Consider the following 26,200-nt stretch of genomic DNA (forward strand, 5'->3'; position numbering starts at 1 on the left):
TTACCGCCGGACTCGGCTCCGACCTCCCATGCTCCCTGCGGCTGCAGTTGTTCCCTGTGGCACCCTCCTGCTCCGGGACTCAAACTCCCGCTTCTGGAGAGAGAGGATGCATCTAGCGGGCGAGACCTCTGTTTCGGTCTCCTGTGTGCTTCTCACCGGGTCCTGAGGAGGAGCGAGGCTATCGAGGAGGCATTCCAGGCCTACCTCGGTAGCCTGCCGAGATCCACCCATAGCCTTCGGATGCGGATCTGGACCGGATGATGAGAAGGTTCATCCAGGCCCAGATGCAGATGGGAGTGCTCTTGCCTCCCCGGGGAGCTCAACACTATCCGGGTTCGAGCAACTGGAGCCGAGCAGCTCGAGCCGGGGAGGTCGGAGCCGATAGTACTTGGTACCGGATCCGACCCTGCCTCGATCTCGGAGCCTGGATCCGGATCCGGGGATCAGTGCTCGCCGGTGCCGTCTGTGATCCACTCTTCGGATCATTGTCGGATCCTTGATGTAGTGGAGAGGGCTCTGTTGAGGGTCTCTCTGCACTGGGCCAGGCTTCCACCATCCGCCCTGGGACAGCCCGTTTCTGTGCCCCAAGTTGCTCCCATGGAGCAAATTGCTGCTGAGGACTCCTCTGACAGCCCCCAGAGGAGGCCCTGCAAAAGGAGGCACATTGACTCCCGAGTCTCTCACTGAAGACACGGACTTGGAGGAAGGGAAGGCTCCCACGGTCACCCCGAGGATGTCTCCGGAGACATCATGGAAATGCTCGTATTGGGGGTGGTCTGCCCCAAGTCTTCCTCGAGTCCGTGTTCTTGGAGGCATTCTACCTCTTGGGTGTCCCTGGTGGACCTTATTACCACCAGTGGAAGGAACCGGACACCGTGGAGCCAATTCCCAAAAGACCTGATAGGATCCTTAGTCCGCCTCCGACAGGACCCATTGGAGTAAGGGGCCTCCTGTAGATGCCATGTTGATGGCGGCCAAGAGGGAACTGGCTCAGGAGAGTCCTCAGTCCACCCACCGAGCAAGGAGTCTCGGATGATGGACCGCTTGAAGCGGATGTTCAGTTCGCGACCTTCGCTGAACTATTTGGCACATGTTATTGGATGCAGCGAGACCTTATTAATGAGTCCATTTCGGAGGAGGACAGAGTTCTGCACTCCACCAAAATGGCCACTCTTAGGTCAGTCACAAATACTTCTATGCGGCTACTCTCCCATGCTGAGCTGCGGGACAGGCCTGGTCACGGCCTGGCTCCCCACTGCGATTTTTCTGAGCCCTTCATGGTTCTGCTCTGTTTGGCAAGACCGTTCGAGACGTTGACCCAGAGCGAGGACGGGAAGAAGAAGAAGCTGTCTGCCGTCGAATCGCTTCTCTGCACCCCAGAGGCCCTACTCTAGGAACCAAAAGGGTCAGAAGAAGATGGTCCCAGCCGTGGCAGAGGAGGACAGGGAGGATGCCGCCCTAGAGGCAGAGGGGCTCCCAGAAACCGGGTCCAGGGAACCTTTCTCTGAACAGCCAGCAACCCTGAGGGTTGCCCGACTGCTTTACTCTGGAGGCAGTCGGGGATTCTGGGCACCTAGCGGCATGGGAGTCCATAACATCGGACCGCTGACTTCTCCAAATCATATCCAGGGGATATCGCATCCCTTTCCTTCACCTTCCAAAGATGAAGTCCCTCCCAGCAGAAATTGGCCATCTGCTAAAGAAAAGAGCCATCCAGCCCGTTCCCCAGACCAGATCGGATCAGGGTTCTACTCCAGATTCTTTTAGTGCCAAAACGGGGAACTAAGACCAATCCTAGACCTCTCTCTTGAATCTGGCAGTCCCCAAACAAAAAATGGTCACTCTGCAATCTATTCTCCCCTTCTGGGAGAAGATCACTGGATGTGCTCGATAGATCACCACATCCTGATGGACAGGCGCTCCAGGAGGTTTCTCCGCTTCGCTGGGAGCCAGTCACTACCAGTTCGGGTCCTTCCCTTTGGTCTCACCACAGCCCCCAGGGTGTTTACCAAAGTACTAGCAGTGGTAGCGGCCCACCTGAGGCTTCAGGGGTGCAGGTCTTTCCCTACCTGGACGACTGGCTCAACAAGGCATCTACTTCTCTTGGCGAGACTCCTTTCTCCATCTTGCTCCATTTCTGGGCATCACAATAAATACAAACAAGTCCAACCTGGCACCCACGCAGCTCTTAGATTTCATAGGGGCCAGACTAGACACAAGGAGTTCTGAGCCTTCCTCACTGCGGACAGAGTTCTAAATCTGCAGCTCCAGGTGCGGGCCATTCTCCATTCAAGTTCTGTTCCAGCGGAGTTGGTCCTGAGGGCTCTAGGGTCCATGGCTCGCTATAGCACTTCTTCCTCTTGCCAGGCTCAATATGCATTCTACAGTGGAAGTACAGTGGTCATACCTTGCTCTCCCATGCATCATCCCATAGCGATCAGCAAGGCTTGCAAGCGGTCCCTCTTGTGGTGGCTCCACTCCCGGATCTCCGCCCATTTTGTGCTTCTCCTCTCGCCACGGTGACCACGGACGCCTCCCTCGGTGGGGGGCACTTTTGGGCCGGACAGTCATTCAGAGACCTTACTGCATATCAATGTTCTAGAGATGAGAGCAGTGCTCTTAGCGTTGCTAGCACTTCAGGACTTTCTTCCCTTGGGAACAATTGCGATTCAATCGGACAATATGTCTGTTGTCTGGTACATCAACAAGCAAGGGGAACAAGGTCTTACCCTCTTTGTCGAGGCCATGAGAGTTTGGGAATGGGCAATCTCCACCAATCGCTTTCTCATAGCAACGCACATTCGTCGGTCCAACATCCTAGCGGACAAGCTCAGTCGCACCATTCTGACCCCTTACGAGTGGTCTCTCAATTGTCAAGTAGTGGGGAACCCTTCATGCGATCTTTTGCTTCTCCCTCAAACACCACAGTTTTTAATACCTCCCGGAGGTACCCCAAGAGCTCTGGTGCATGCTTGGCCACCCGGTCTTCTGTATGCCTATCCACCCTTGCCTCTGATGCTGCAAGTTCTTCAGAAAGCCTCTGGTGGGTTGCAGAATGATTCTCATTGCTCCATTCTGGCCTCGACAGATCTGGTTCCCTTCCTAAGGTCTCACTCAGTGAATCCTCCTTGGATTCTAGATCCCATTCGGATCTGATATCCCATCCATCCTGCATTCCTCCTCCGAACCTGGACAACCTGAAGCTGACCTGCTCCAGTTCCACTCTTGATAAGGACTCGGTATTTCTTCACGGTAAAGGCTATTTTGGTGGCGGCTCATAAACCATCCACTAGAAAGGTTTACGAAGCAAATGGAAACGTTTCTGTGTGGGCGGGGCGGCTGTGTGGGCGGCTGCAAGGCCTAAATCCCTTCACGGTTCCTCTCCCTGTAGTGCTTGATATTCTAACCTCTCTCTTTAATGATGGTGCCAGCAGTTCCACAGTCAAAGTTCAACTGGCGGCAATTTCTCACTATCACATTGGTCAAGAGTCTAATCCTCTTATGTCAGCCAAATTGTGCAAAACATTTCTTAAAGGTACTTTCCTTCTCAGGCCCCTATAAAACAAGCAGTTCCTCCTTGGGACCTTTCTTTGGTCCTTCAGGCCTTGACCGCTCCCCTACTCTGTGGATCTCAAATTCTTGTCCTACAAGACAGCCTTTTTGGTAGCCATTACTTCAGCCAAGAGAGTTTCTGAACTTCAAGCTTTATCAGCTAAACCTCCTTACTTGGTATTTCATCCGGACCGTGTCTCCCTCAGGACCAACCGTCCTTCCTTCCTAAAATCGCTTCTGAAGCAAACATCAATCAATCCATTAACCTCCTGTTTTCTTCCCTAAGTATGAAAACAAAGGTGAATATAAGCTACACTCACTAGATGTTCACAGGCAACTTAGATTTTATCTCAACAGGACAGCTGGTCATAGGCAATCCGACCAGCTGTTTATTTCCTTTGCAAAATTCAATTTGGGCAAGCCAATTTCTAAAGTTTCTCTGTCCGCTGGATTTCACAGTGCATTTTATTGGCTTATCAAGCGTCAGGAAGGCCTGTTCATGCCCATTCAACCGGTCAGTATCTACCTCGGCAGCCTTCAAGGCTAGGATTCCTCTAGATGATATTTGTGCAGCAGCCACGTGGGCTTCATCTCATACATTTATTTCTCACTATAAGTTGGATCTTGCATCTAGGGGTAGAGCATCCTTTGGCTGGAATATCCTTCCATGATGGCCCAAGATTCAGGTAGCTGGGGACTCTGTCCCACAGGTTGCAGACAAATGAATATCCTACTTCAGATTTAGAAGTTATGTACTCACCATAACGTTCCATCTGAGTAGGTGTATTCATTTGTCTGCAATATCCCCTGGCCTATCAGTTTCCTACATATTCCTTGTTACCCTTTTTAGGGTATTGTTGCTTTGGCAAACTCGATCTGAGGTCATGAGGGTAGAGCAGGGCATTATGGGTGAGGGGAGGAGCTGAGAGCTTGGATCCATAGCTGGAAAACCATGCCGGTTCGGATCCGATATCGGATCCATAACCCACAGGTTGCAGACAAATGAATACACCTACTCAGATGGAACGTTATGGTGAGTACATAACTTCTAATTTCTTCCTTGACCCCTGAAAACTAGCTAGATATGGAATATGCTTGACATGAAAAGCATTTTAGCACTCATTTAAAATCCACTTTAGCAGTTTATTTGAAGTTGTAGCATACCCTTCAACAGTCTGGAATGACCAAGTCAATTTCAGATGAAAAGATGTGTACTAGCAGTATAGCTAAAATTGTGCTTAAAGGGTGACTTTACAGTCGTAACAAAATTTAGGAATGCACTTACCACAAATTCTGATTTAGTTTTTTGGATAATTTCAGTACATATTTGGAAGTACATTGTTTTGTCTTTTACTATCTTTGATGTCAAAAATACATTGTCTTTTTCTGTTTTCTTTTAAGGCCAATAGCTTCAAAGTTTCCTCAGTCTTTGCCCCGGCATGGTTACACCGTTTCATCATTGGCAAGAAAGGACAGAACTTGGCCAAAATTACTCAGCAGATGCCAAAGGTAAGTTTGGTTTGAACTTGAGAAATTTTCAACTGTTTGTCATGCATTTGGCATGTCATACTGTGGCGTTTGGTTTATACCCATAATGTTTGCTTTCACTTTCTATTGTATGAATTCTAATGGCTTATTGCTATACTGATTCTTCACCACCTACTTCAGGCTGCTTGTAGCACTGTTTTCCTATATGCGGTAAGAAATAGAGAGTACCTTAAATTTTAAACTTGTGCAGATTTTTTTGGGTTGGCAGGCATGGTGGAGCTGTCGTATAGAAGTAATCACTTTACACATGAGGTTGCTGCCTCCATTTATTTTCCTGATGTTTTGCATTTTCTCGACCTTCCGTTACCTTTTCTGGCTTAGAATGCAATTGCCCTGCAATGTTTGAGTGTCTGGAAAGAGATCTCTCTCCTTTTCTTTGTTTGCAAACTCAATGTTATGGCAGTTTTTTTGGCAGAAGCATTTGCTAAATTAGTCTTTGTTGAGACTGTGAATGTTGTAAGTATATCACCTACTGACTAAATCATCTCAGCAGTAGATGTGGAGTTTACCTGTCATTTTTGCATTTTCTGACTGCTTATCTGAAATACCATTTCACTGCGATGCATTTCATTGCCATGGACTAGGAATTTTAAAGGAAGCCAAAATGCTGTTCAGATACTGCAAGATCAAATGTAAACATCAAACCATTCCCAGGTAATGCTTTTGGTGTTGAACTTTTAAGGCTCTGGTCAAATGGAAGAAACATTTGGAAGGAGAAAAAGAAAATGGCAGTTGCTTGTAGTACTTCTGCTCAGTTTGGTCAAGTAATGTATTTTTTGGGCGGTACAGCTTTTTCTACTTCCACCATAAGCAAAACCTGTTTGCTGTATTAAATGTCCCAGTTAGGTTAAGAAATTTAAGCTGTTCGTTGTAGAATGCTCTTCATGGGTCTTAGAGCACAAGTGTTTACTGCATGTAGAAGTCTAACCATTTGGGCTGAATTTTAGATCTTTTCACATCTATGGGAGGTGGTCTCCCAACACCAAGACATCTGACCTGTGCCAAGGTGTGGGTTGCTCTACCCTTTACACACCTTTAGTTGTGCCTTTTGGTCTGATCAGGATGATCAAGGGCCTTTACCCTTCTGAGGATGTGTCTTTCATTTATTGCTACAGCATTCTAATTTGTTGGCTACTTTTTTTTAGTGCTTACTTTTGTGTGGGTTTTTCCAAGGCTCATAATGTTCCTGGAAAAAGTAGTAGTGTACTGGTGGCAGGTTCCACTAAAGGATTTCTACATTCGGTGCCTCTTGTCTAGAAGGATCACCCTATGGGTATACCTTTTCAGGATGTATTCTTACTTAAAAAGACCATAGTAAACGAGGCCTAAAACCTCCTTTCTGGAACACCAAAAGCTGACTTTCATGAATCAAGGGATACCCATCCCTTTGACATCGGTAGCAAAGATACTTTATCCAGTAAGTTCAAAGAAGCAGAGTTAAAACATCACTGCAAGACTGAACTGGCAAATTCTGCCCACGTCAGCTGCAAGTCCCATGTCCTGAGTACTGCAGTTAGTGGAGGTACTTGCTTAAAAGTCACTGGATCTGTCGCACAGACATGTGTCCAAGTGCCTTTTGAACCAGTCAGTGCTGATGGTGCTCTCTCTAGCCAGGACTCTTACGTTATTTCTGCTGCATTAGACTAGTGCTAGTTGTCACTGGGCAGCATTTGATGTAGACTGGTGGAGAGTGCTCACACCTGCTGTTTTGGTATAGTAGTGGTTTTCAATCTGAAGTTATTTTGGAATTTTGCAAGTTGTGCCTCCCTGGGTAGAAGTATTTCCTGGATGTGGGTTCAGGCCTTGGGACACAAGTCCTCAGTTACTGGCCTTTTATATTTTAAGTTTGAAGAGTATATGGCCATCTGGCAAAGGGCCAGTATCTTGCCGCTGAACTCAAAACAGGAGGGTCTCTGCTGCAACTAGAGAACTGATGTTCTTTGTGTTTCACTGTTGCAGTCGTTACATTTGGGTTATCTTCTTGCAGGTAGCCCTCAGTCAGCCTGATTAGCAGTCTTGTGTCCTGCGTCAGTTGCTGTCCCTTCTAAGACGTCGGGGGTATAAAACATGCAGCCGACGCCATTACATCAGTCTTTCTTGACTTGCAGTTCCCAAAGCAGAAGCAGTTCGCAAGTGCCAGTCGGCTAACTCCTGAAATTTTCGTTTTCGAGTTTCAGAACCGAAGTCTTCAACTAAAGCTAAGTACCCAGTTGGGGAAACTTTCTTGTTCCTTACAGATGTCCGTAAAAGTTAATAATTGCATTACTTGTGGAAAGCAAATACCTCAAAGATTTTCATTCGTACTGTATTCCTTGCCTAGGCCCTGACCACAACGTACCTTGCTGTCGGTTTTGTGTTTAATCAGCGCACTATCCATCATCTGTACATTTTTACTTCTAAATATTTCAGTTCTCTAATTATCCAGGAATGTCTGTTAGCAATCCGACTACCGGGAGTCCGAAAGATAGAGACATGCCGCCGAGGTCCAAAACTGCCGACGACGCTTCTAAGCCAGTTGCCAGTTCGCTGGTACTCGGTGAGCCGCTTTCGCAGCCCCTGATACCCGCTACTTCTGATTCGCAGGCCTCTGAGACCTGTTTGGAGTCCGGTATACCGCAAGATGCTTCAACTATGGAACCTGAGATCTCTACCTTGGATGGGTCTGGAGCCACTGTGCAGGTACCGGCTTCTGAGGGTGAATTCAGGGCTATGGACTTGCATATTAAATCGATGCCTCCATTACTTGGGCCTAAATCTCGATCCATGTCTAAAACTGACGCTCATACCTCTATGCCTAAAAAACAAATAAGAATGGCTGAAGATCTAATAACTCTAATCAGGGGTAGCCAACCCCCACCCCCAAGAGGCCTAGGACTGAAGTTTATTATGAATCTTCTGATCAGGATTCAGTTTTTTCAGACTTCTGATCTGGATTTGCCCTTATTTATGAAGATTCTGATGCAGAGGACTATTCCCTTTGCTTTCCCTCTTGAGGATTTTTCTTTTGAGGAAACCTTACATACTCTAAGGGAGCATTTCCACTGAGAAATCCAGGATTTTTCTGATTCAAAAAAGAGGCTTGCGGACTTTCTACTCCCACCTCAGCATAGGCCTTTAGCTATTTCTCCTGTACTAGATATTGATTTTCGGAATCTAGTTTGGCCCCCGATTCCCTGCCTCTTGCTCCCAGAAAACATGACTGATACTACAGGGTCCTGGAGTCCCACAGGTTCCTTTTCAAAAATCATATTGCAGATCCAGAGACTTTCACAGTGGCCCAAGGGCATTGAGGCTTCTACTGCTAAAATTCCTACCCCTTCTTAGAGGCTCCAGGGCGCTGGATAGATGGGGTAAGAAGGTTTACACTTATGCAACCTTGGCATTAGGGCTTTAAATTGCCAGTTTCATATGTTAAAATACCAGCAACATGTTGGACTGCTTAAACAGAAAATGATTCTGGACTGTGTGGAAAGTAAAGAATTACAGGATTTAATGCATTCTGCCGAACAAGTTGGAAAACATACTTTGCAATGTGGGCTGCTGTTACTGGGTCTGTGCTCAGAAGGCATGCTTGGCTTAAGAAGCAATCGTTGCCTGATCATGTTAAAGCTAAATTGTTGGATGCTCCTTTAAATCAGGACCGCCTGTTTGGCAACAAGGCTGAGGAAGTTCTTAAAAAGATAGAAGATAAAGATAAATCTATGCAAACTGCTACTGATTTCTTACAAGTTCAGCCTCCTAGATTTAGTAGGCACTGGCCCTCTACGAATTGGTCCTTTCCGGCCCCTTCCAGGTCTTAAGCCAAACCCAGACAGCAAAACCGCCAGGTTTCAGTCCCAGGGGACTCAGAACTAAGCAGTGGGGGCCCTCCACTTCCAAGTCTGGGAATAAGACTCCCCCCATGGTAAACTATCTCAATTGCTTCCTTTTAAAATTCCCAAGCACTTGGCAACTGATTTGCCCCTTATTGTTCTTCATGCAAAGAATTGAGCTCATTACCCAGGACAAATGGGTTTTAAATAGTGTCCCAGGGATACAGATTTCACTTCCACACATTGCCAACACCAAGTGGGTGGCTGGACCTACCCACAAGTCAGTGGGCAGAGGCCCAAAAACAAGTACTTTCTCAAGCATGGGGGCTATTCAACTGGTACCAGAAGAGGAAAAGGGGCAAGGTTTCTACTAGAGACTTTTCCTGTCCTATCCTGCACCTGTCTACTCTAAACACCTTTTTGGAGAGTCCAAAATTCAAGATGCTGACACTTCACCAATTGCTTCCTGTGCTAGGCAAAGATGCCTGGTTGGCGACACTAGATTTAAAAGCATACCTACACATCCCAATCGGGGAATCTTGCGGAAGATACCAACGCTTCAAAGCAGGCTATACATGCACCATCAGTTCTCTGCACTGCCCTTTGTGAATACCCTGGGCACAGTAGATAAGTCGAAGTGCCTAGCTCTAATTATTGCATTTTGCAGGCAAAGAAATATTCAAATATACCCATACCTGGACAATTGTCTAATTCCGGCAGAAAGCTAGGACATGCTTTTGAATCATCTGGCCTTTGTAAAAAGTGTTCAAACTTGTCTGGGGTACACCATAAACGAAAATAAATCACAACTGGTACCCTGTCAACAAATTATATTCCTGGGAGCAAGCTTGAATACAACTTCCCAGATGGCTTACCTCACGCCAGAGAAACAAATTCATTTGACAACCTACTTCAAACAAGTGGCCACAAAAACCCTGCTATCTGCAAGACGAGTACTACAAGCCTTGGGGTTCATGGCCTCCTGCATTCCTCTAATTCCATATGCAAGACTGCATATGAGGAAACTACAGTGGTATCTAAAAAGCCTGTGGTGTCAACCTTCTCAAGACCTAGAAACAATGATTCCTGTCATACCTTGCCTACGCCTAGAGTTCCTTTGGGCAGAGGCTTGCCACCCAACAAAGGACTACCTTTCACACCACCCCCTGCCACCCAAACTGTAACAGCTGCATCAGACTATGCATGGGGGGCTCACCTGGCAGGGAAGTGCATTCAGGGCAAATGGAACCCAAGTCAAATGCACCTACAAATCAATTAAAAAGAAATGTTAGCTGTACAGAATGCTCTGACAGCCTTCAAGGACCACATTCTTCCAGGACGACTAATGGTAAAGATGGACAACACCAATGTTGTGGTACATAAGCAAGCAGGGGGGTACACATTCTTATTCCCTCTAGACTGACTATGGCATTGTGCAACACAGCCTTGAGCTACCAAGTGCTCCTACAAGCTCAATTCCTGCCAGGAAAATTAAATACACTGGTAGACTAAGCAGAAACCTCATGGACCCACAAGTGGAAACTGGAACCAAGGATTTTCAACATGTTGACAAGCAAATGGGGAGCCCAGATATAGACCTGTTTGCCTCTCCCCAGAACTACCAATTGGGCAAATTTTGCACAAGGATTCCCCACAAGTCTGGAAAGTGGATGCTCTGTCCTTCAGCTGGAAAAACCTATTAGTCTGACTCCCCCCGCCTCTGCTCTACAAAGTACTACCAAAAAGCAAACCGGACAAACCAAGGATGATTTTGATTGCTCCTGACTGGCCACGCTAACACTAGTACCCCCTCCTGCACAGTGTCATGGATTATCTCCATGGCACCTGCCTCAGACTCCTTTTCTGCTGTCTCAGGAGAACCAGATTCTGCACCCTCTGCTTCCAGCACTGAACCTTGCAGCCTGGCTAATTGCTTAATCTCTCCTTTACCATCCCTCAGCAAACCTGTGATGGATATCATTTTAGAGGCAAGGAGGCCTAGTACTAGAAAATCTTATGCTGAAAAATGGAACAGATTCTGTGCCTGGAACCAATCTCTAGAGATGAGCACAGCAGCACCTAATTTACCTCAGGTTTTTTTTACGATACTTAACTGAGATGCTTCACAAGGGCTCGTCTTTTTCCTCCATTAAAATACACTCCTCAGCCATTTCAGCTCATAACACAGAACCTCTCCTCTTCTCTCATCCACTGCTCAAGCAGTTCCTCAGAGGGGCCAAAAGTTTGAGACCACCCAGGAGAGCTCCAACCCCAGCCTGGGACCTTAACTTTGTCTTGGAGAAACTCTCTACCTCCTTTTGCGCCAGATGCTACTGCAGACATAAAATTTCTTTCTTGGAAAACTGCTTTCTTTTTAGCAATCACTTCAGCTGTGAGAGTATCTGAATTACAGGCCCTTGTGGCAGTGGAGCCTTTCATCATCTTGCATGCGGACAGGGTGTCCCTCAGAACCAGTTCATCCTTCATGCCCAAGGTGGTATCCAGTGTGGCTCTTAATCAGTCCATTCATTTGCCAACCTTCTTTCCCAATCCACAGAATAAAGGAGGATGGATACTGCATTCCTTAGATGTGCACAGAGAACTTTGATTCTACCTGGACAGGACTAAACCTCAAAGGAAATCTGAACTGCTGGTGGCATTTGCTGCAGGGGCAGAGGGGAAGGCTATTTCGAAGCAAACCATTTCTAAATGGATAAGCCATCGCATTCATTTCTGCTATAAACACCATGGAAAACCTATCCCCCAATGGATCAGACCTCACTCCACCAGGGCTGAATCTACCTCTACAGCCTAGAAGCTGCTACCTGGAGTTCTGTGCATACTTTCACCAAGCTTTATAATTTGCCTATTTTCTCTAAATCCAGAGATGGCTTTGCCACTGCAGTCTTGCAAGGCCTTATAGCTGGCCGTAATGCTATCTAAATTCCTCCTCGCAACCATAGCTTTGGGAATCTACCCAAATGTAATGACTGCACCAGTGAAACAAGGAACATTGTATAGTTGTGTGCACTTGCCATAAATTGTAGATGTTAGTGTATTCACTGTTGCAGTCCTGGTTACCCTCCCTCCAGCCCCCTATCTTTTGGCTATAACTACTTTCCTTTGCTATGCTTAAAAGCCTTTTTGGTGTATGCTTTTTTGTTGGAGGTATATCTTTGTGCTTTTATGTTTAATCGCTTCCTATTAGGAGGGCACCTGACATCTGGGGCAAAAAAAAACACTGATGTAATGGTGTCTGCTGCATGTTTTATACCCCTGACGTCATGGAAGAAGGGACAGCAACCGATGCAGGACCCACGTCTTTGTTAATCAGGCCGATTGAGGGCTACCTGCAAACAGATAACCGAAATGTAATGACTGCAACAGTGAATACTCTACCATCTACATTTATGGTAAGTGTTACACAACTGTACTTTTCCTCACTTAATATGATACCTGGTTCTTTGCGTCAGTGAGGAGCTGACCTGCACCTTCTGAATATACTCTTAATACAACATGACTGAACCCCTGTCTTCAGTGAATGTCTTCATTGGTGAGATGCAACATTGTCTGCATGTTGGGTGAAGTTCAAATGAGATGGGTTTGCACAAGCACCTTCAGCTGCTAAGCATAGCTAAGCCAGTGACTATTGGTATTCCTCCCATTTTCCATGGTTTTAAAGATGCTTTTGATACACTTCTAAAAGCAGTGTCTGCACCTGGCCCCTTCCCCTGGTAAACTACATATTTTCTACCAGGTGCAATGAGTCAATATCTTGAGTAATTTGCTGACCCTATATTCTTGCCTCTTATGCCTATATCTGCTTCACAGTAGTTCCTCCTAACTTTGCATTGGGTAGAGGGCAGATTGCAAATTCATCTTCGAGGGAAAGGTATCCATCTGAAGCAGTTGTAACAAAAAAAAAATACAATGTCTGAGGAAAATAAACAGCAGGAAGATGGCACACTCTAGCCAGAGTACTTGGGAAGATGACTTGTTAAACCCTCACTTTTGAAACTACACAAGAATGCTATTCACTCTAGATGATGCCACAGCTGTGTCCGTGTAGTCCCCTTGGGAACAGTATTAAGAGATGAGCTGTCCAGATCTGGGATCCCTTAAAGCTCAGTTGGCCTTCTGTTTTTTAGTTTTTTCACATTACACAGCAAGACTGACTTATGCATATGGATGCATTGTTGAGGTTGGCTTGTGCTAAAATATTGCAGGAGAACAGTTTACTTTCTATAAGTGACTGCTTGCTAACAAATTGGCTTTTAACATGTACAAATCTGCAGACAAACACCATAAAGCTTTTTTTTTCTTTCAACTTGCCTAGAGTTTTAATTCAGGATCCTCTAGGGGCGCGGTCATGAACATTGAGCATCAGATTTGAGAGCATTGAGCAAATCTTTCCTCTTGCAACACCAAAGGTATGGTAGTGAAAATGTGAAACACTAAGTTCTCATTCTAGTTGCCCAACCTTTAATGCGTTTTTTTGTGCGGAACTTGACAGTGTAATGCCATACTCGAGTATGTATTGCCTGTTGTGGTTCTGAACCCTCCCAGTAATAACGCACCACTGCATGTTTCCCAGAATAAAATTTCTCATTTGAATATCTTTTTTTCAGGATGGAGAACACCACTGCCTAGCTTTGTTTAAAATCAGCTGGTGGCCGATCATGCCTGGAGTTGCATGGCTTTTAAGCTTCTAGTCTGTATTCACAGTTGGCAAAGAAACTGGGAGTACTGCCTTACCTTTAAGCCGTATTGAGTCATCATTCTTTGACATTGTTCATGACTTTTTTTCTTGGTGAAAATATCTTTTCCGCGATGTCACTACACTATGAACAGCATGCCATGAGAACAAAGTTTTCAGGTTTGTGTTCAGAAGAATTTTTCAGGAGCACATTAAGGAAGATTTTCATATAACTGCTTTCTTTGTGTGGTAGCCATCCAGTTCACCACCAAAAGATTTCTACATGCCTTCACTTCTGTTTTAACCTGAAGTTTTACTTCATACTGTTTTTAAAACCTTTTTGCAGAAGCTGTTGCTCCATTTTTGGTTGGATCATGGCTGAAAAGATTTTTCAGACCCGTCCACATGCATTAAAGTCAGTCTTCCTCCGGTTTCTATCTGAGGATATAAGGAACTAGATCAGTTCCCCTTGCTAAATACTTTTTTTGTTCCAATAGGTTCTTTAAGAAAGGGAGGGGGAGCTGTAAAATCAAACCCACTATTTCATCTAGCCATCTTTAAGTATAGTGAAAAGTCCCCAATATAATTGTGGTCCCTTAATTGAAAGCAAATGGAGGTAGAGTAACTTGAATAAAAGAGCTTTCAAGAAAGATGATTGGAGGGGGGAAGAGACCAACCAGAGTGGGGTAATGAGAAGGTTAAGACCAGTGGGCCAGCTTATACCCTGGACAAACCACCACAGTATTAGCTGTCTTCCAAATGCCCTTTCCCAGTCTCCCTGTGATAATGGACTAGTTTTCTACAGGATTCCATGGTTTACCTTTATTCCAGATGTTTTTGAGTGTGAGCCAATTGCATCAGAATGCAAAAACAGAGTTTGGGAATCTGCCATCTTTTACAGACCATTCATTAGCACAGAGTAATTATCGATAGACTGGTGTTGCATCAGGTTGCCTACCTGCATAGCTATAAAAGGAACAGGGTTTCTTTATAGACTTAAGCTTGCTTTTAAACCCATATTTAGCATCTACATTCTAAACCTTGGTACCTCAAGCTGTGGTGGCCACCGTTTACCACAGGGAATTTAAAACTTTATAGCAGGGTCCCATCACTTCAGTTTTTATTTCTTTTTTGTGCATTGCTCCCTGGGTGTTCACCGGATGTTTAGTTCCAGTGTATAAGCACATCTCAAACTAGAAAGTACACCTCTATCCGTGATTAGACAACAGCTTAATTCAGGCTGCCTCCTAGGAGGAACAAAGGATGTTCATCGTGTTTGACTGTTGCAGTCATTACTCTTGGGTTATCCTGCTGGCTGGCTACCCGCAGTCGGCCTGAATTCCAAATTCTTGGTCCGGCATCAGTTGCGGTCACCTCTTCCCTGACGTCAGTGTGCCAGGGGTAAAAAAGATGCAGCCGATGCCATTTCTCCAGTCTTTCTTGCCGCGCATTGCTTGAAGCAGAAGCAGTTTGCAAGTGCCGATCGTCCGACTCTTGAGATTTTCGTGTTCGAATTTTCAGATCCGAAGTCTTCATTTAAAGCCAAGTACCCCGTTGGGGAAACTTTTTTTTTTTCTTGCTCCAGACCGATGTCAGAAAAAGTTAATTGTATTTCTTGTGGGAAGCAAATACTTCATAAGGACTTCCATTCTTACTGTATTCCTTGCCTAGGCCCTGGTCATGACGTAGCTAATTGCAGATTTTGTGCTAGATTTAACCAACGCACTATTAAGAGTCTGTACAATTTTGCATTTCATTACATTAGCCGAAGATTTAATTACACTGTCGTCTGATAGCCATCCGACTACCGCAATTCATAAACGCAAGGAAAGAGACTGGCATCAGAGGTCCAAAACTGACTAGGCTTCTTCTAAGCCAGTCGCCGGTTCTCAGTGAGGTGCTTTCACAGCCCCTGACGCCTGCTATCTCAGAGCCGCAGGCCGCTTCAGACTCCCACGTGGAGCAGACTAGGCCTTTGGAAACTCAAGGTGTTGGACACTTGGAAAATATTCCCTCAGATGGGTTTGGAGCAGCTGAGCAGGCATCTGCTTCTGAGGGTGTTTTCAGGCCTACACAGTTGTATATAAAACAGACTACAGCTCCAAAGGCAAAGACTAAAGCACCACTAAAGACAAAGAAACAAGTGCAGCAAGCCCATGGACAGGCCTCCATGCCTAAACAGATGCTCAAAATGGCCGAAGACCTAATTACTTTGATCAGGGGTTCCCATCCCCCTCCTGAGAAGAGGCTTAGCCAAGAGACCATGTGAATCGTCAGATCAGGTTTCCATTTCCTCTGGCTCCTCTTCTGACCAAGAATACTCTCTCCCTCCCTATGAGGATTCCGATGCTGAAGAATCTATCCCTTCAGCCTCCCCTCCTTAGGATTTTTCTTTTGGGGAAACCCATCATACCATGAGGGAGCACTTCCACTAGGAGAGCCAAGACTACTCAGATTCTAAGAAAAGGCTTAGAGATTTTCTTTTACTACCTCAGCACAGGCCTCTTGCTGTCCTTCGTGTTTTAGACATTGTAGGTGTATTTTCAGAGTCCGGCCTGTCCCCCTGACTCTTTACCTCCTGCACCTGTTAAGCCAGACAGATGCTACAGGGTTCCAAATTCCCATACATTTCTTTATAAAAACCCTGCTGCTGACCCAGAAACTATTTCTCAGGGTCCCAATGGGGTCAAGGCTTCCACTGCAAAAAAACCCTATCCCCTCTGATAGGGATTCAAGGGCACTGGACAGATTGGCGGGGGGGAGGTTTACACTTCTACCTTGGCTTTGAGGGCTTTAAATTGTCAATTTCATATGCTTAAATATCCGCAGTACTTACTGTCACTGCTTAAACAGAAAATGTTAAATTCTGAATGTGCAGAAAACAAATGCAGGATTTATTGCATGCAACTGAACAAGTAGGAAAGCATACTTTGCAATGTGGTTTTGATTCTCTGGAGGCCTCTTGCAGGGCCGCAGTTACGGGTTCTGTCATTAGGCAACATGCTTGGTTAAAGGAACAGAATCTGCCTGATCATGTTAAAGCAAAATTATTAGATGCTCCATTACAGCATGATACTTTGGTGTTAAAGCAGAAGAGGTGTTGAAGGAAATGGAGGACAATGCGAAATTTATGCAGACAGGTAAGGATTTCTTACAGGTGCAGCCACCCAGATTTAGTAGGAACTGGCCTACAAAAAATTGGTCCTTTCCAGTGTCAGGCCACAAAGAGGCACATACAGATGCCCCAGAGGCAAATCCCAGCCCCTAGGCTCATACAGGCCTAAACAATGGGGTGCTTCTACCTCCAAAAGCGGAGAAGACGAATCAGCCATACAGGAAACCGTCCCAATGACTTTCCTCTGCCAGAACTAAGTACTTATCTTTTGGCAGCCCTCTTAGGGGGAAAAGTAGCACTTTATCACAAAATTGGCACGTGATCACCCAGAACAAATGGGTCTTGAACATAGTGTCTCAGGGCTACAGGTTCCACTTTCACACCCTGCCAAGGGCAAAAGGTATGCCAGACCTGCCACACAATCAATGGGCAGAGGCACAAAAGCAAGTTTCATCCCTCATGGACATGAGGGCCATTCAGCAAGTACCACAACAAGAGCGGAGACTAGGATTTTACTCAAGACTTTTCTTGGTGCCCAGAAAGGACAAAGCCTGGAGACCAGTACTGGATCTGTCTATTCTAAACACATTTCTGGACTTTCCAAAATTCAAAATGTTGACTGCAGCAGCTACTGCCCATGCTGGGCAAGAAGGCTTGGCTCGTAACTTTGGACCTAAAAGAGGCATACCTGCATGTCCCAATCAGACAGTCTTGTAGAAGGTACCTCAGATTCATAGCTAGATCAATACACTACCAATTCTCTGCACTGCCCTTTGGCTTATCTACTGCGCCCAGGGTCTTCACAAAATGCCTGGCACCAGTAATTGCATTTTGCAGGCAGAGGAATTCAGATATATCCTTATTTGGGCGACTGCCTTATTCAAGCAGAGAACAAGGACATTCTACTAAAGCATCTGGCATTTGTAAAAGATTACTTATTTGCCTAGGGTACACAGTAAAGGAAATCACAACTAGTACCCTCGAGATATTCCTGGGTGCAAGCTTATATACAGCTGCCCAGATGGCTTCTCACGCCAGACAAAGGCAGCCGACTTCTTACTTCAAAATGTTGGCAACAAAGATCCAGTTATCTGCAAGAAAAATTCTGCAGGCTTTGGGCTTCATGGCATCCTGCATTCTGCAAATTCTATATGCCAGACTGCATATGAGGAAACTACAATGGTATCTAAAGTGTTTTGGACTCAACATTGCCACAGCCTGGAAACATTAATTACCCTCATTCCCTGCCTGCAACAGGAGTTTCGATGGTGGGCACAGGCTTGTCACCACAAGGGACAGCCATTCACTTTACCCACAGCCAGGCAGACACCAACAACGGATGCATCAGATTATGCCTGGGGGGCCCACACGACAGGAAAATGTATTCAGGGCACATGGCCCGCAAGCCAGATGCATCTTCATATCAATCAAAAAGAGATGCTAGCTGTTCAGAATGCCCTGACAGCTTTCACGGATCTACTTCATCCAGGACTACTGATACAGATGGACGATACTACAGTCGTGTGGTACATAAACAAGCAGGGGCGCACACATTCCTACCCCCTCTGCAGACGAGCCATGACTTTGTGGGACACAGCAGTGACTTATCAAGTTGACCAGCAAGCACAATTCCTGCCAGGAAAAATAAATACTCTGGCAGACGAACTAAGCAGAAACCTCATGGATCCCCATGAGTGGAAACTGGGTCCACAAGTCTTCAGCATAACAAGGAAATGGGGATGCCCAGACAGATCTGTGCCTCCCCTTACAACTGCCAACTACATAGGTTCTGCACAAGGACTTATCACAAGCAAGCATGGAAAGTGGATGCCCTATCCTACAGCTGGAAAAATCTTACAGTATATGCCTTTCCTCCACTGCCTCTCCTCCCAAAGGTACTCCTAAAGGTCAGACAAGAGAAGCCAAAAACTATACTGATTGCCCCAGACTGACCACGCCAACACTGCTACCCAATCCTGAAGAGCTTGTCTCAAGGTCCAGCATGGGCATTGCCTCAAATTTCTCACTTACTGATCCAACAAAACAATCTGATCCTGCACAGCCAACTCGGTACTTTTAAATCTGGCAGCATGACTAATGTAGCCATGCAGAACACTCCTCTCTCCAAAGCTGTGATGGATGTTTTGGAGGCCAGGAGGCCCAGTACCAGAAAAACATATGCATAAAAATGGAAGAGATTCTGTGCTTGGAACCAGGAACAAGGAATTGACACGTTTGTACCAAATATTCCTCAGATTTTACAATACTTAATTGAGATGCTGGACAAAGGCCTATCCTTTTCATCAATTAAGATTCATACCTCTGCCATTTCAGCCCATTAGAATATGGAACCACCCATCTTTTCTCATCCTTTAAGGCAGTACCTCAGAGGGGCCAAAAACAAGACCTCCAAGGAGAGCACCTACCTGCATGGGACCTCAATTATGTCTTTGAAAAACTCACACTGCCTCCTTTTGAGCCAGCCTCAACAGCTGATATAAAATTCTTATCCTGGAATACCGCTCTGCTTCTAGCAATAACCGCTGCAAGACGAGTCTGAGTTACAGGCACTCATGGCTGTGGAACCTTTTATTTTCCATCCAGACAGGGTTTCTCTGAGGACTAACACTATATTTATGCCTAAGGTGGTGTCCAGTGTGATCCTTAACCAAACCATTCACTTGCCTACCTTTTATCCAAACCCACAGAACAAGGGTGAGAGAGTTCTACATTCTTTGGACATACACAGACAGCTACGCTTCTACTTGGACAGAACTAAAGCTTTCAGAAAGGCGGAGCAACTTTTAGTGGCATATGCTGCAGGATCAGAAGGAAAGGCTATCTCAAACTATTTCAAAATGGATAGGCCATTGCATTTGTTTCTGCTACTCACAGCATGGCAAATCAGTGCCCAAGGGCATTAGGCCACATTCAGCCAGAGCAGTAGCCACTTCTGCCTTCCTCAGAGAGGAGTACCAACCAAAGACATCTTAGAGGCTGCAACTTGGGAGTTCAGTGCACACTTTTACAAAGCACTGCCGCTTACCCCTCTAATCTAAATCCAGAGCAGGCTTTGCCACTGCAGTTCTGCAGGGCCTCATAGCCTCTCCTAATCCTATTTAGCCCAGCCACCCATCCTCAGCTTTGGGATTCAACCCAAGAGTAATGATGGCAACAGTGAAACACTAACCTAGTACAGTTGTGTGCCTACCATAAATGTAGATGTTAGTGTATTCACTGTTGCAGTCCAGGTTACCCTCCCACCATCCCCCTTTCTTTTGCTTGGTCTTATCTGTACTTCTCTTCTATACAATCTATGTGGTGTATTTGCTTGTAGATGTAGGGAATGTTTACTTTGGTGCATGCATGTTTATTGGCATAATTTATTTAGCCTACCCTTTAGGGGGCACCTGACATCTGGGGCAAGAAAAACTGAGGAAAATGGCGTCTGCTGCACCTTTTATACCACTGACGTCAAGGAAGAGGCGACGGCAACCGATGCCGGACCAAGACTTTGGAATTCAGGCCGACTGCGGGTAGCCTGCCAACAGGATAACCCAAGAGTAATGATTGCAACAGTGAATACACACACTAACATCTACATTTATGGTAGGTACACATGCTGTATCTAGCCCCCCTCTCTGGCATGAGTTTTCCTCAAATTCCAGGGGTCAAGCCTCTTAACCAGCAAAAAGACTGCTGTTGGATCATGCTAGGATACCACAAGGGAAATGTGTGGTCACCACTGAACAGTTAATGTTAATGCTGTTCTCAACTTCACTTTGGAAGACCAAGTGACAGAAGTCCTGAGAGCCTTGGGACATGTCCTTTGTACTTGATGCCTCTGAAGCTTTACGCAAAAAGTAATGCCCAAGAAATGTGTAGCTGCAACATGTGCACCTCCTGTACCGCAAACCACTTTTTTCCTCTGTTCACAAGGAGTTCATTTAGTGGCCACTATGCTCTTGAAATCCATTAGAATGTAGTTTACTTTTTTACTGAGCTGTCTGTTACTGGTTAGACAGATTATGCTTCAGAATGGGGGTAAATTGGGTGCTTTAAGTCCTTGTTAAATGGACTTGAAAGGCTCTGAACTTAAATCAATATCCAGGAGAATGCTGACCTTTCTTTGCCTTGGTCTTCAGGAATGCCTGGGTGTCCAAGGACATGGACTTAAAGTACCATAGTCATATGGTATATGAAAGGAGTCAGTACCAGTTGTGCCGACTAGCTGTGTTGGCCTTGGGAGATGGCTGTCCAGCAGAAACACTTTTCCAGTCAATATTCTCTCAAAGCTGGTTACCTTGAAAGACCACCCAAGCTTCTTCCAACCCTTGAATGGAATGAGAGCCATGGATTTTCATTTGCTGTATGCAATGCTGAATCCTTTCATTGCCCCTGAAAAACCCTGGGGGATTTTTTCAAAGTTTTGTGCAAGCAAACCTGGGTACCAACATTTTTTCCCACTTTTGTGGCAGGGGGCTTATACCTTCTTTGCATCCTTCCCACACTGCTAGTGAAAACCAGGCAACAAACCAGACCTCATATGTGTCGTGTTTTGTTTTTGTTTTTTTTTTTTCTGGCTGAGGCAACAAAAGTGAAAAAAAATGGTTAAAACTCCTTGTTGGCTAAGTGGAATTTCTGCAAGGTGTGGTTCTTACTGCATCTGTCCAGAAATGGCTTCTCAACAGTTTCTTGATTTCATTCAAGTTCCTTGTTTAGCTAGGAGCTGGCTTGCTCTTGAGTAAAGGTTCACATTCCTGTTTCATTTTCTTTACCTCACTTCCCTTTATCAAGTGGTTTAACTTTCCTGAAGGGCTTTCTGTGCCTTAGACCACTGTATTCTGCACTGGGACCAAATTTTCAGGCTAGTGAAGCTTCTGTAACCTCCTCTGATTTATTAACTTAAGATCTGGTGTAATTTTCAATGTTAAGTTGTCTCTCTCACCTTCATTCTTGCTGGTTGGGTTCGGAGCCGATCTTCGGCTCCGACTCGGCCTTTTTCTAAAGCTCGAGAGCTACTTACTGGCTCGAGGCCTCCCTATATCCCACAATGCCTGGCACTAGATCCCCCATATATCGTTTGCTGCTTCAGCTACGAGGTTGCGCTTTACTGGCTCGGGTCGTATTCTTTTTGTAATATTAGCAGTTAAAAATTGTGTATATTTCAGGTGTAAGCAGGAAGCCATGACTCTCTGCCGTGGGAGTCTGTTTTTCCACTCCCTCTAGACTATATCCGAAAGGTCAGAAGAGTGGAAAGATGTGGTTCCGGAAACCCCAGGGAGCCATGCCTGACGCACGTGTAGAGTTTCCCTCCAGAGGCAGAGGGAACAATAGATGCCGCCCGCGGGGCAGAGGGGGTCTGCAGAATCAGGGCAGCAGAGAATCCTATGACGAGCCCTTCCAGCACCCTTGAGGGGCTGCCCGGCTGTCCGCCTTCGGAGGCAGTCGGGGGAAGGTTGTCTTTGTACCCAGAAGCCTGGCGTCTCATCACTTGAGACAGATGGGTACGGTTTATCATATCCAGAGGTTACAATATCCCTTTTGTCCACACCCCCTTACAATCAAACAACCCCATCCCAGATGTTCCACCCAGTCTAAGGGAACAGGCAGTACAAGAAATTTCAAAACTGCTAAAAAAAAAAAAAAAAAAAAAAAAAAAGCCATCCAAGAAGTCCCAGCAGACCAGCAAGGATCCAGAATTTCAGCAAGGATCCAGAATTTACTCTGTTCTTTTTGGTACCAAAAAAGACAGGGGACTGGAGACCCATTTTGGATCTCAGCAGACTAAACAAGTCTGTTCAAAGAACGAAGTTCCGGATGGTCACGCTTCAGTCAATTCTACCCTTTTTGGGTCTGGACAATTGGATGTGCTCCATAGATCTTCAGGATGTGTACTACCACATCAAAATGGACACGCGTTCCAGAAGGTTTCTCCACTTCCGGCTGGGAGCCAGTCATTACCAGTTCAGAGCCCTGCCCTTTGGTCTCACCACAGCCCCCAGGGTGTTCACCAAATGCATGGCAGTGGTTACCGCTCACCTGAGACTGCAAGTATTCCAAGTGTTTCCATATCTAGACTGGCTCCTTACTGCTACCACCAGGCATCAATTGCTGAGAGCCAGGGATTATACCATCCAAACATGCTCCAACCTAGGTATTTCAATAAATTTCAAAAAGTCTGCATTGTCACCTTGTCAGTCTTTAACCTTTATAGGCGCAAGATTAAATACGAAAGATCTGTCCAAGACTTCCAGTAGACAGTGGCAGACATTTGCCGACACATACAGGTACTATTAGGATGCAGAAAGATTCAGGCCAGATTCGTCCTAAAAACCTTGGGTCTCATGGCAGCAGCGATCATATTGGTTCCCCTGGCTTGCTTTCACATGAGGATTCTCCGTTGGATGCTTTTCACCCAATGGTCCTTTCAACAACTCCCCTTATCTCACGAGATATTAATCACAGTCGTGCAAAGACCACTTAGCTTGGTGGATGGTGGTCTCATCAGTACCTCAGGGCATTCCTCCTCCAGTTGCCACAGTGACCACAGATGCCTCCCTGCTCGGGGGGGGGGGGTATTTTCAGGGCAGGACTGTCCAGGGCACCTGGCAACCCCACTAGTACCACTTGCACATAAATGTCTTGGAGATGAGGGCGGTGCTTTTAGCGTTGCAAGCTCTTCAGAACTCTACCCACTGGGACCATTGCAATTCAGACAGACAATATGTCTGTAGTATGGTACATCAACAAGCAGGGCGGAACCAAGTCGTATCCCTTATGTAGAGAAGCACTCTGACTATGGCAGTGGGCGATCTCCTCTTAATGGTTTCTGACAGCAACGCACATCCCTGGGAAGTCCATAATAGCGGACAGGCTAAGCAGAGCTATTCTCATGCCTCACGAGTGGTCTCTCAATCGGACAGTAGCAGACAAAATCTTACGCAAATGGGGTCAGCCTTGCTGCGACCTTTTCGCAACTCCTCTCAACAGCAAGTGTGACAATTTCTTCACTCTCCCCTCTTCCCGGACACTCCCCCAGAGACCCTCTAGTTCACGATTGGTCCCAGGGACTTCTGTATGCATTCCCACTCTTTCCCTTAATTCCCAAACTAATTCAGAAAGCTACCATGCTGGGTTGCAGGATGATCCTCATTGCCCCCTACTGGCCTCGACAAATCTGGTTCCCATTCCTGCATAGTCACCTTCTAGAGCAGCCTTGGAATCTGGACCCAGTTCCGGACCTCCTGATCCATCATTCGAGCAGGCTGCATCAATCTCTTCAGTCTTTCAACCTCACTGGTTGCTCCACTTTCAACCTTAGCCAGGCTTCCCAGTATTTCCAATTCACTGCGTGAGATTATCCTTTCTTCGCACAAACCTACAACCAGGAAGACTTATGCTAGTAAGTGGAAACGTTTCTCTTTCTGGGCAGAGGCTAGAAATATAGATCCTTTCATGGCCCCTGTCCTTAACGTTTTAGACTTTTTAGCAGAACTTTTTTCAAGCGGGCTCCTCTTCTGCCACCATTAGAGTACAATTAGCGGCAATCTCTAATTTCCATACTGGCCTTTCAGAAACCAGCATCATGTCCCATAAGCTTTGCAAAGCTTTTCTTAAAGGAACAATCTTGCTCAGGCCTCCAGTGAGAGATCCCCCGCCTCCGTGGGACTTGAATTTGATCCTAGCTTCCTTGATACTGCCTCCTTTTGAATCGGCAGCTTCCTGTTCCTTGAATTTGCTTTCTTGGAAAAACCTCTTTTTGGTGGCCATTACTTCAGCGAGGAGAGTTTCTGAACTTCAAGCTCCGTGTTCGTCGTCCTTTCCTAATTTCCAATAAGGATAGGGTTTCACTCAGGACTAATCCTTCGTTCCTTCCTAAGGTCCCCTCCGAAAATAATTTGAATCAATCCATTGATCTGCCAGTTTTTTTCCAAATTATTCCAACAAGGCTGAACACAAATTATACCAGTTGGACATTCGTAGGCAATTACGTTTCTATTTGCATAGGACTGAACAAATAAGGAAATCAGACCAACTCTTGTCTTATGCGGAGGGTAAGCAGGGTAGACCAGTGTCTAAAGTAACCTTATCCAGGTGGTTGTCCTCTATTACCCTTGTTTATCAGTTGAGAAATGAAGAACTCCCTGCTAAACCTAAAGGCCAGTCTACTAGGGCTTTAGCTACATCGGTAGCCTTTCAAGCAAGACTACCAATGGAAGCCATTTGTGCGGCGGCCACATGGGCCACCCCTCATACCTTCATTTCACATAAATTGGATGTGACCTCTAAGAGTAGAGCTGATTTTGGTTCCATTGTGCTAGTCTTTTCCGATGAGCCACCCAGGACTAAGGTGCTAGGGACGCTGTCCCAACCAGCAAGAGTGAAGGCGAGAGAACTTAACATTAAGTTATGTACCTACCATAACGTTCCATGTTGGTTGTCGTCTTCTTACTTGCGTCGCACCCTCCATCCCCCTAGCCTAGATGGACCGAGAAGAGTTCTCCTACGAGTCTGGTCACTGGCTGAGCCTTAGCCGATTTTATGTCCTCTACTTTTTCTTTAGCCCTATAGCTGAAGTCATGCTATTGGGATGGTTGTCCTCTTGTATTGTGATGGTGTTAGGTCTTCCAAATGAGATCTGGGGATCTAGCACCAGGCATTATGGGATATAGGGAGGCCTCAAGCCAGTAAGTAGCTCTTGAGCTTTAGAAAATGGCCGAGTCGGAGCCGAAGATCGGCTCCGAACCAACCAGCAAGAAAGAAGGCGAGAAGAAGAAAACTAACATGGAACGTTATGCTAGGTACACAACTTCTTCCTCAACCTGTGGATTTCTAATCCGACTTGTCTACTTTAAAAGTTTAGATTCCAAAGCTTGAGCTCCTCCCTTATTTACCCATAGTGCCTCATTCTCCCAGTTACCTCAGATCTCATTTGCCGGTGTTAGAAGCATTGTGGTCTGCTGACTTGAGCTTCTGGGTAGAATTTAGTTAAGTTGGTCAACTTGTGCAGTTTTTCTTTCACTGCTACTCTTCTTGCCTCCTAATCTGGTTTTCTGACGCAAAATATTAAAAAAATAAAGGTGGTGTGTTTCTGGTGGGAATTGCTCTTTCCCATCTCTTCTTTCTCGTTTTATTTTTGTAGGATGGCTGAGAAGCTGTTAGGTTTAAAGTGCAGTACCTGTGGGCACAATATTCCCTTATCTGACTCCCAGAGGGAGTTTTTATTGTCTTGGTCCTGCTCACCTTGAAGCCTCCTGCTTCATCTGTGAGGGGTTTCACCAGGGAGCGCTGGTAGAAAGGAGAAAAACTCAGCTTGAATGGCCTTTTACCTACTGTAGCCCCTTCTGCAAGTTGTTCTTCAGGGGCTCAACCCCACTCCAAGAAACAAAGAAAACTGGCAACGCAGACAACATTCCTTGGGGAAGTCTGTTTCCTAGTCTTTGGATGAGCCTCCAGCCAAAGCTCTTAAGGTAT

General features: G+C 45.8%; 1 protein-coding gene across 1 annotated transcript in view; it reads left to right on the forward strand.

Annotated features, from left to right (window-relative positions):
• Positions 1 to 26,200, forward strand: part of LOC122801243 (high density lipoprotein binding protein) — a 1,918,659-nt gene that overhangs the window by 547,899 nt on the left and 1,344,560 nt on the right. The window contains exon 9 of the mRNA XM_044070795.1: positions 4,954 to 5,061. Within this exon, the coding sequence (XP_043926730.1) occupies positions 4,954 to 5,061 (108 nt within the window). The remainder of the gene's footprint in view (positions 1 to 4,953; positions 5,062 to 26,200) is intronic.

The sequence above is a fragment of the Protopterus annectens genome, chromosome 4.part1, assembly GCF_019279795.1.
Source record: "Protopterus annectens isolate FY-2018-M chromosome 4.part1, PAN1.0, whole genome shotgun sequence".
Classification (NCBI taxonomy): domain Eukaryota; kingdom Metazoa; phylum Chordata; order Ceratodontiformes; family Protopteridae; genus Protopterus; species Protopterus annectens.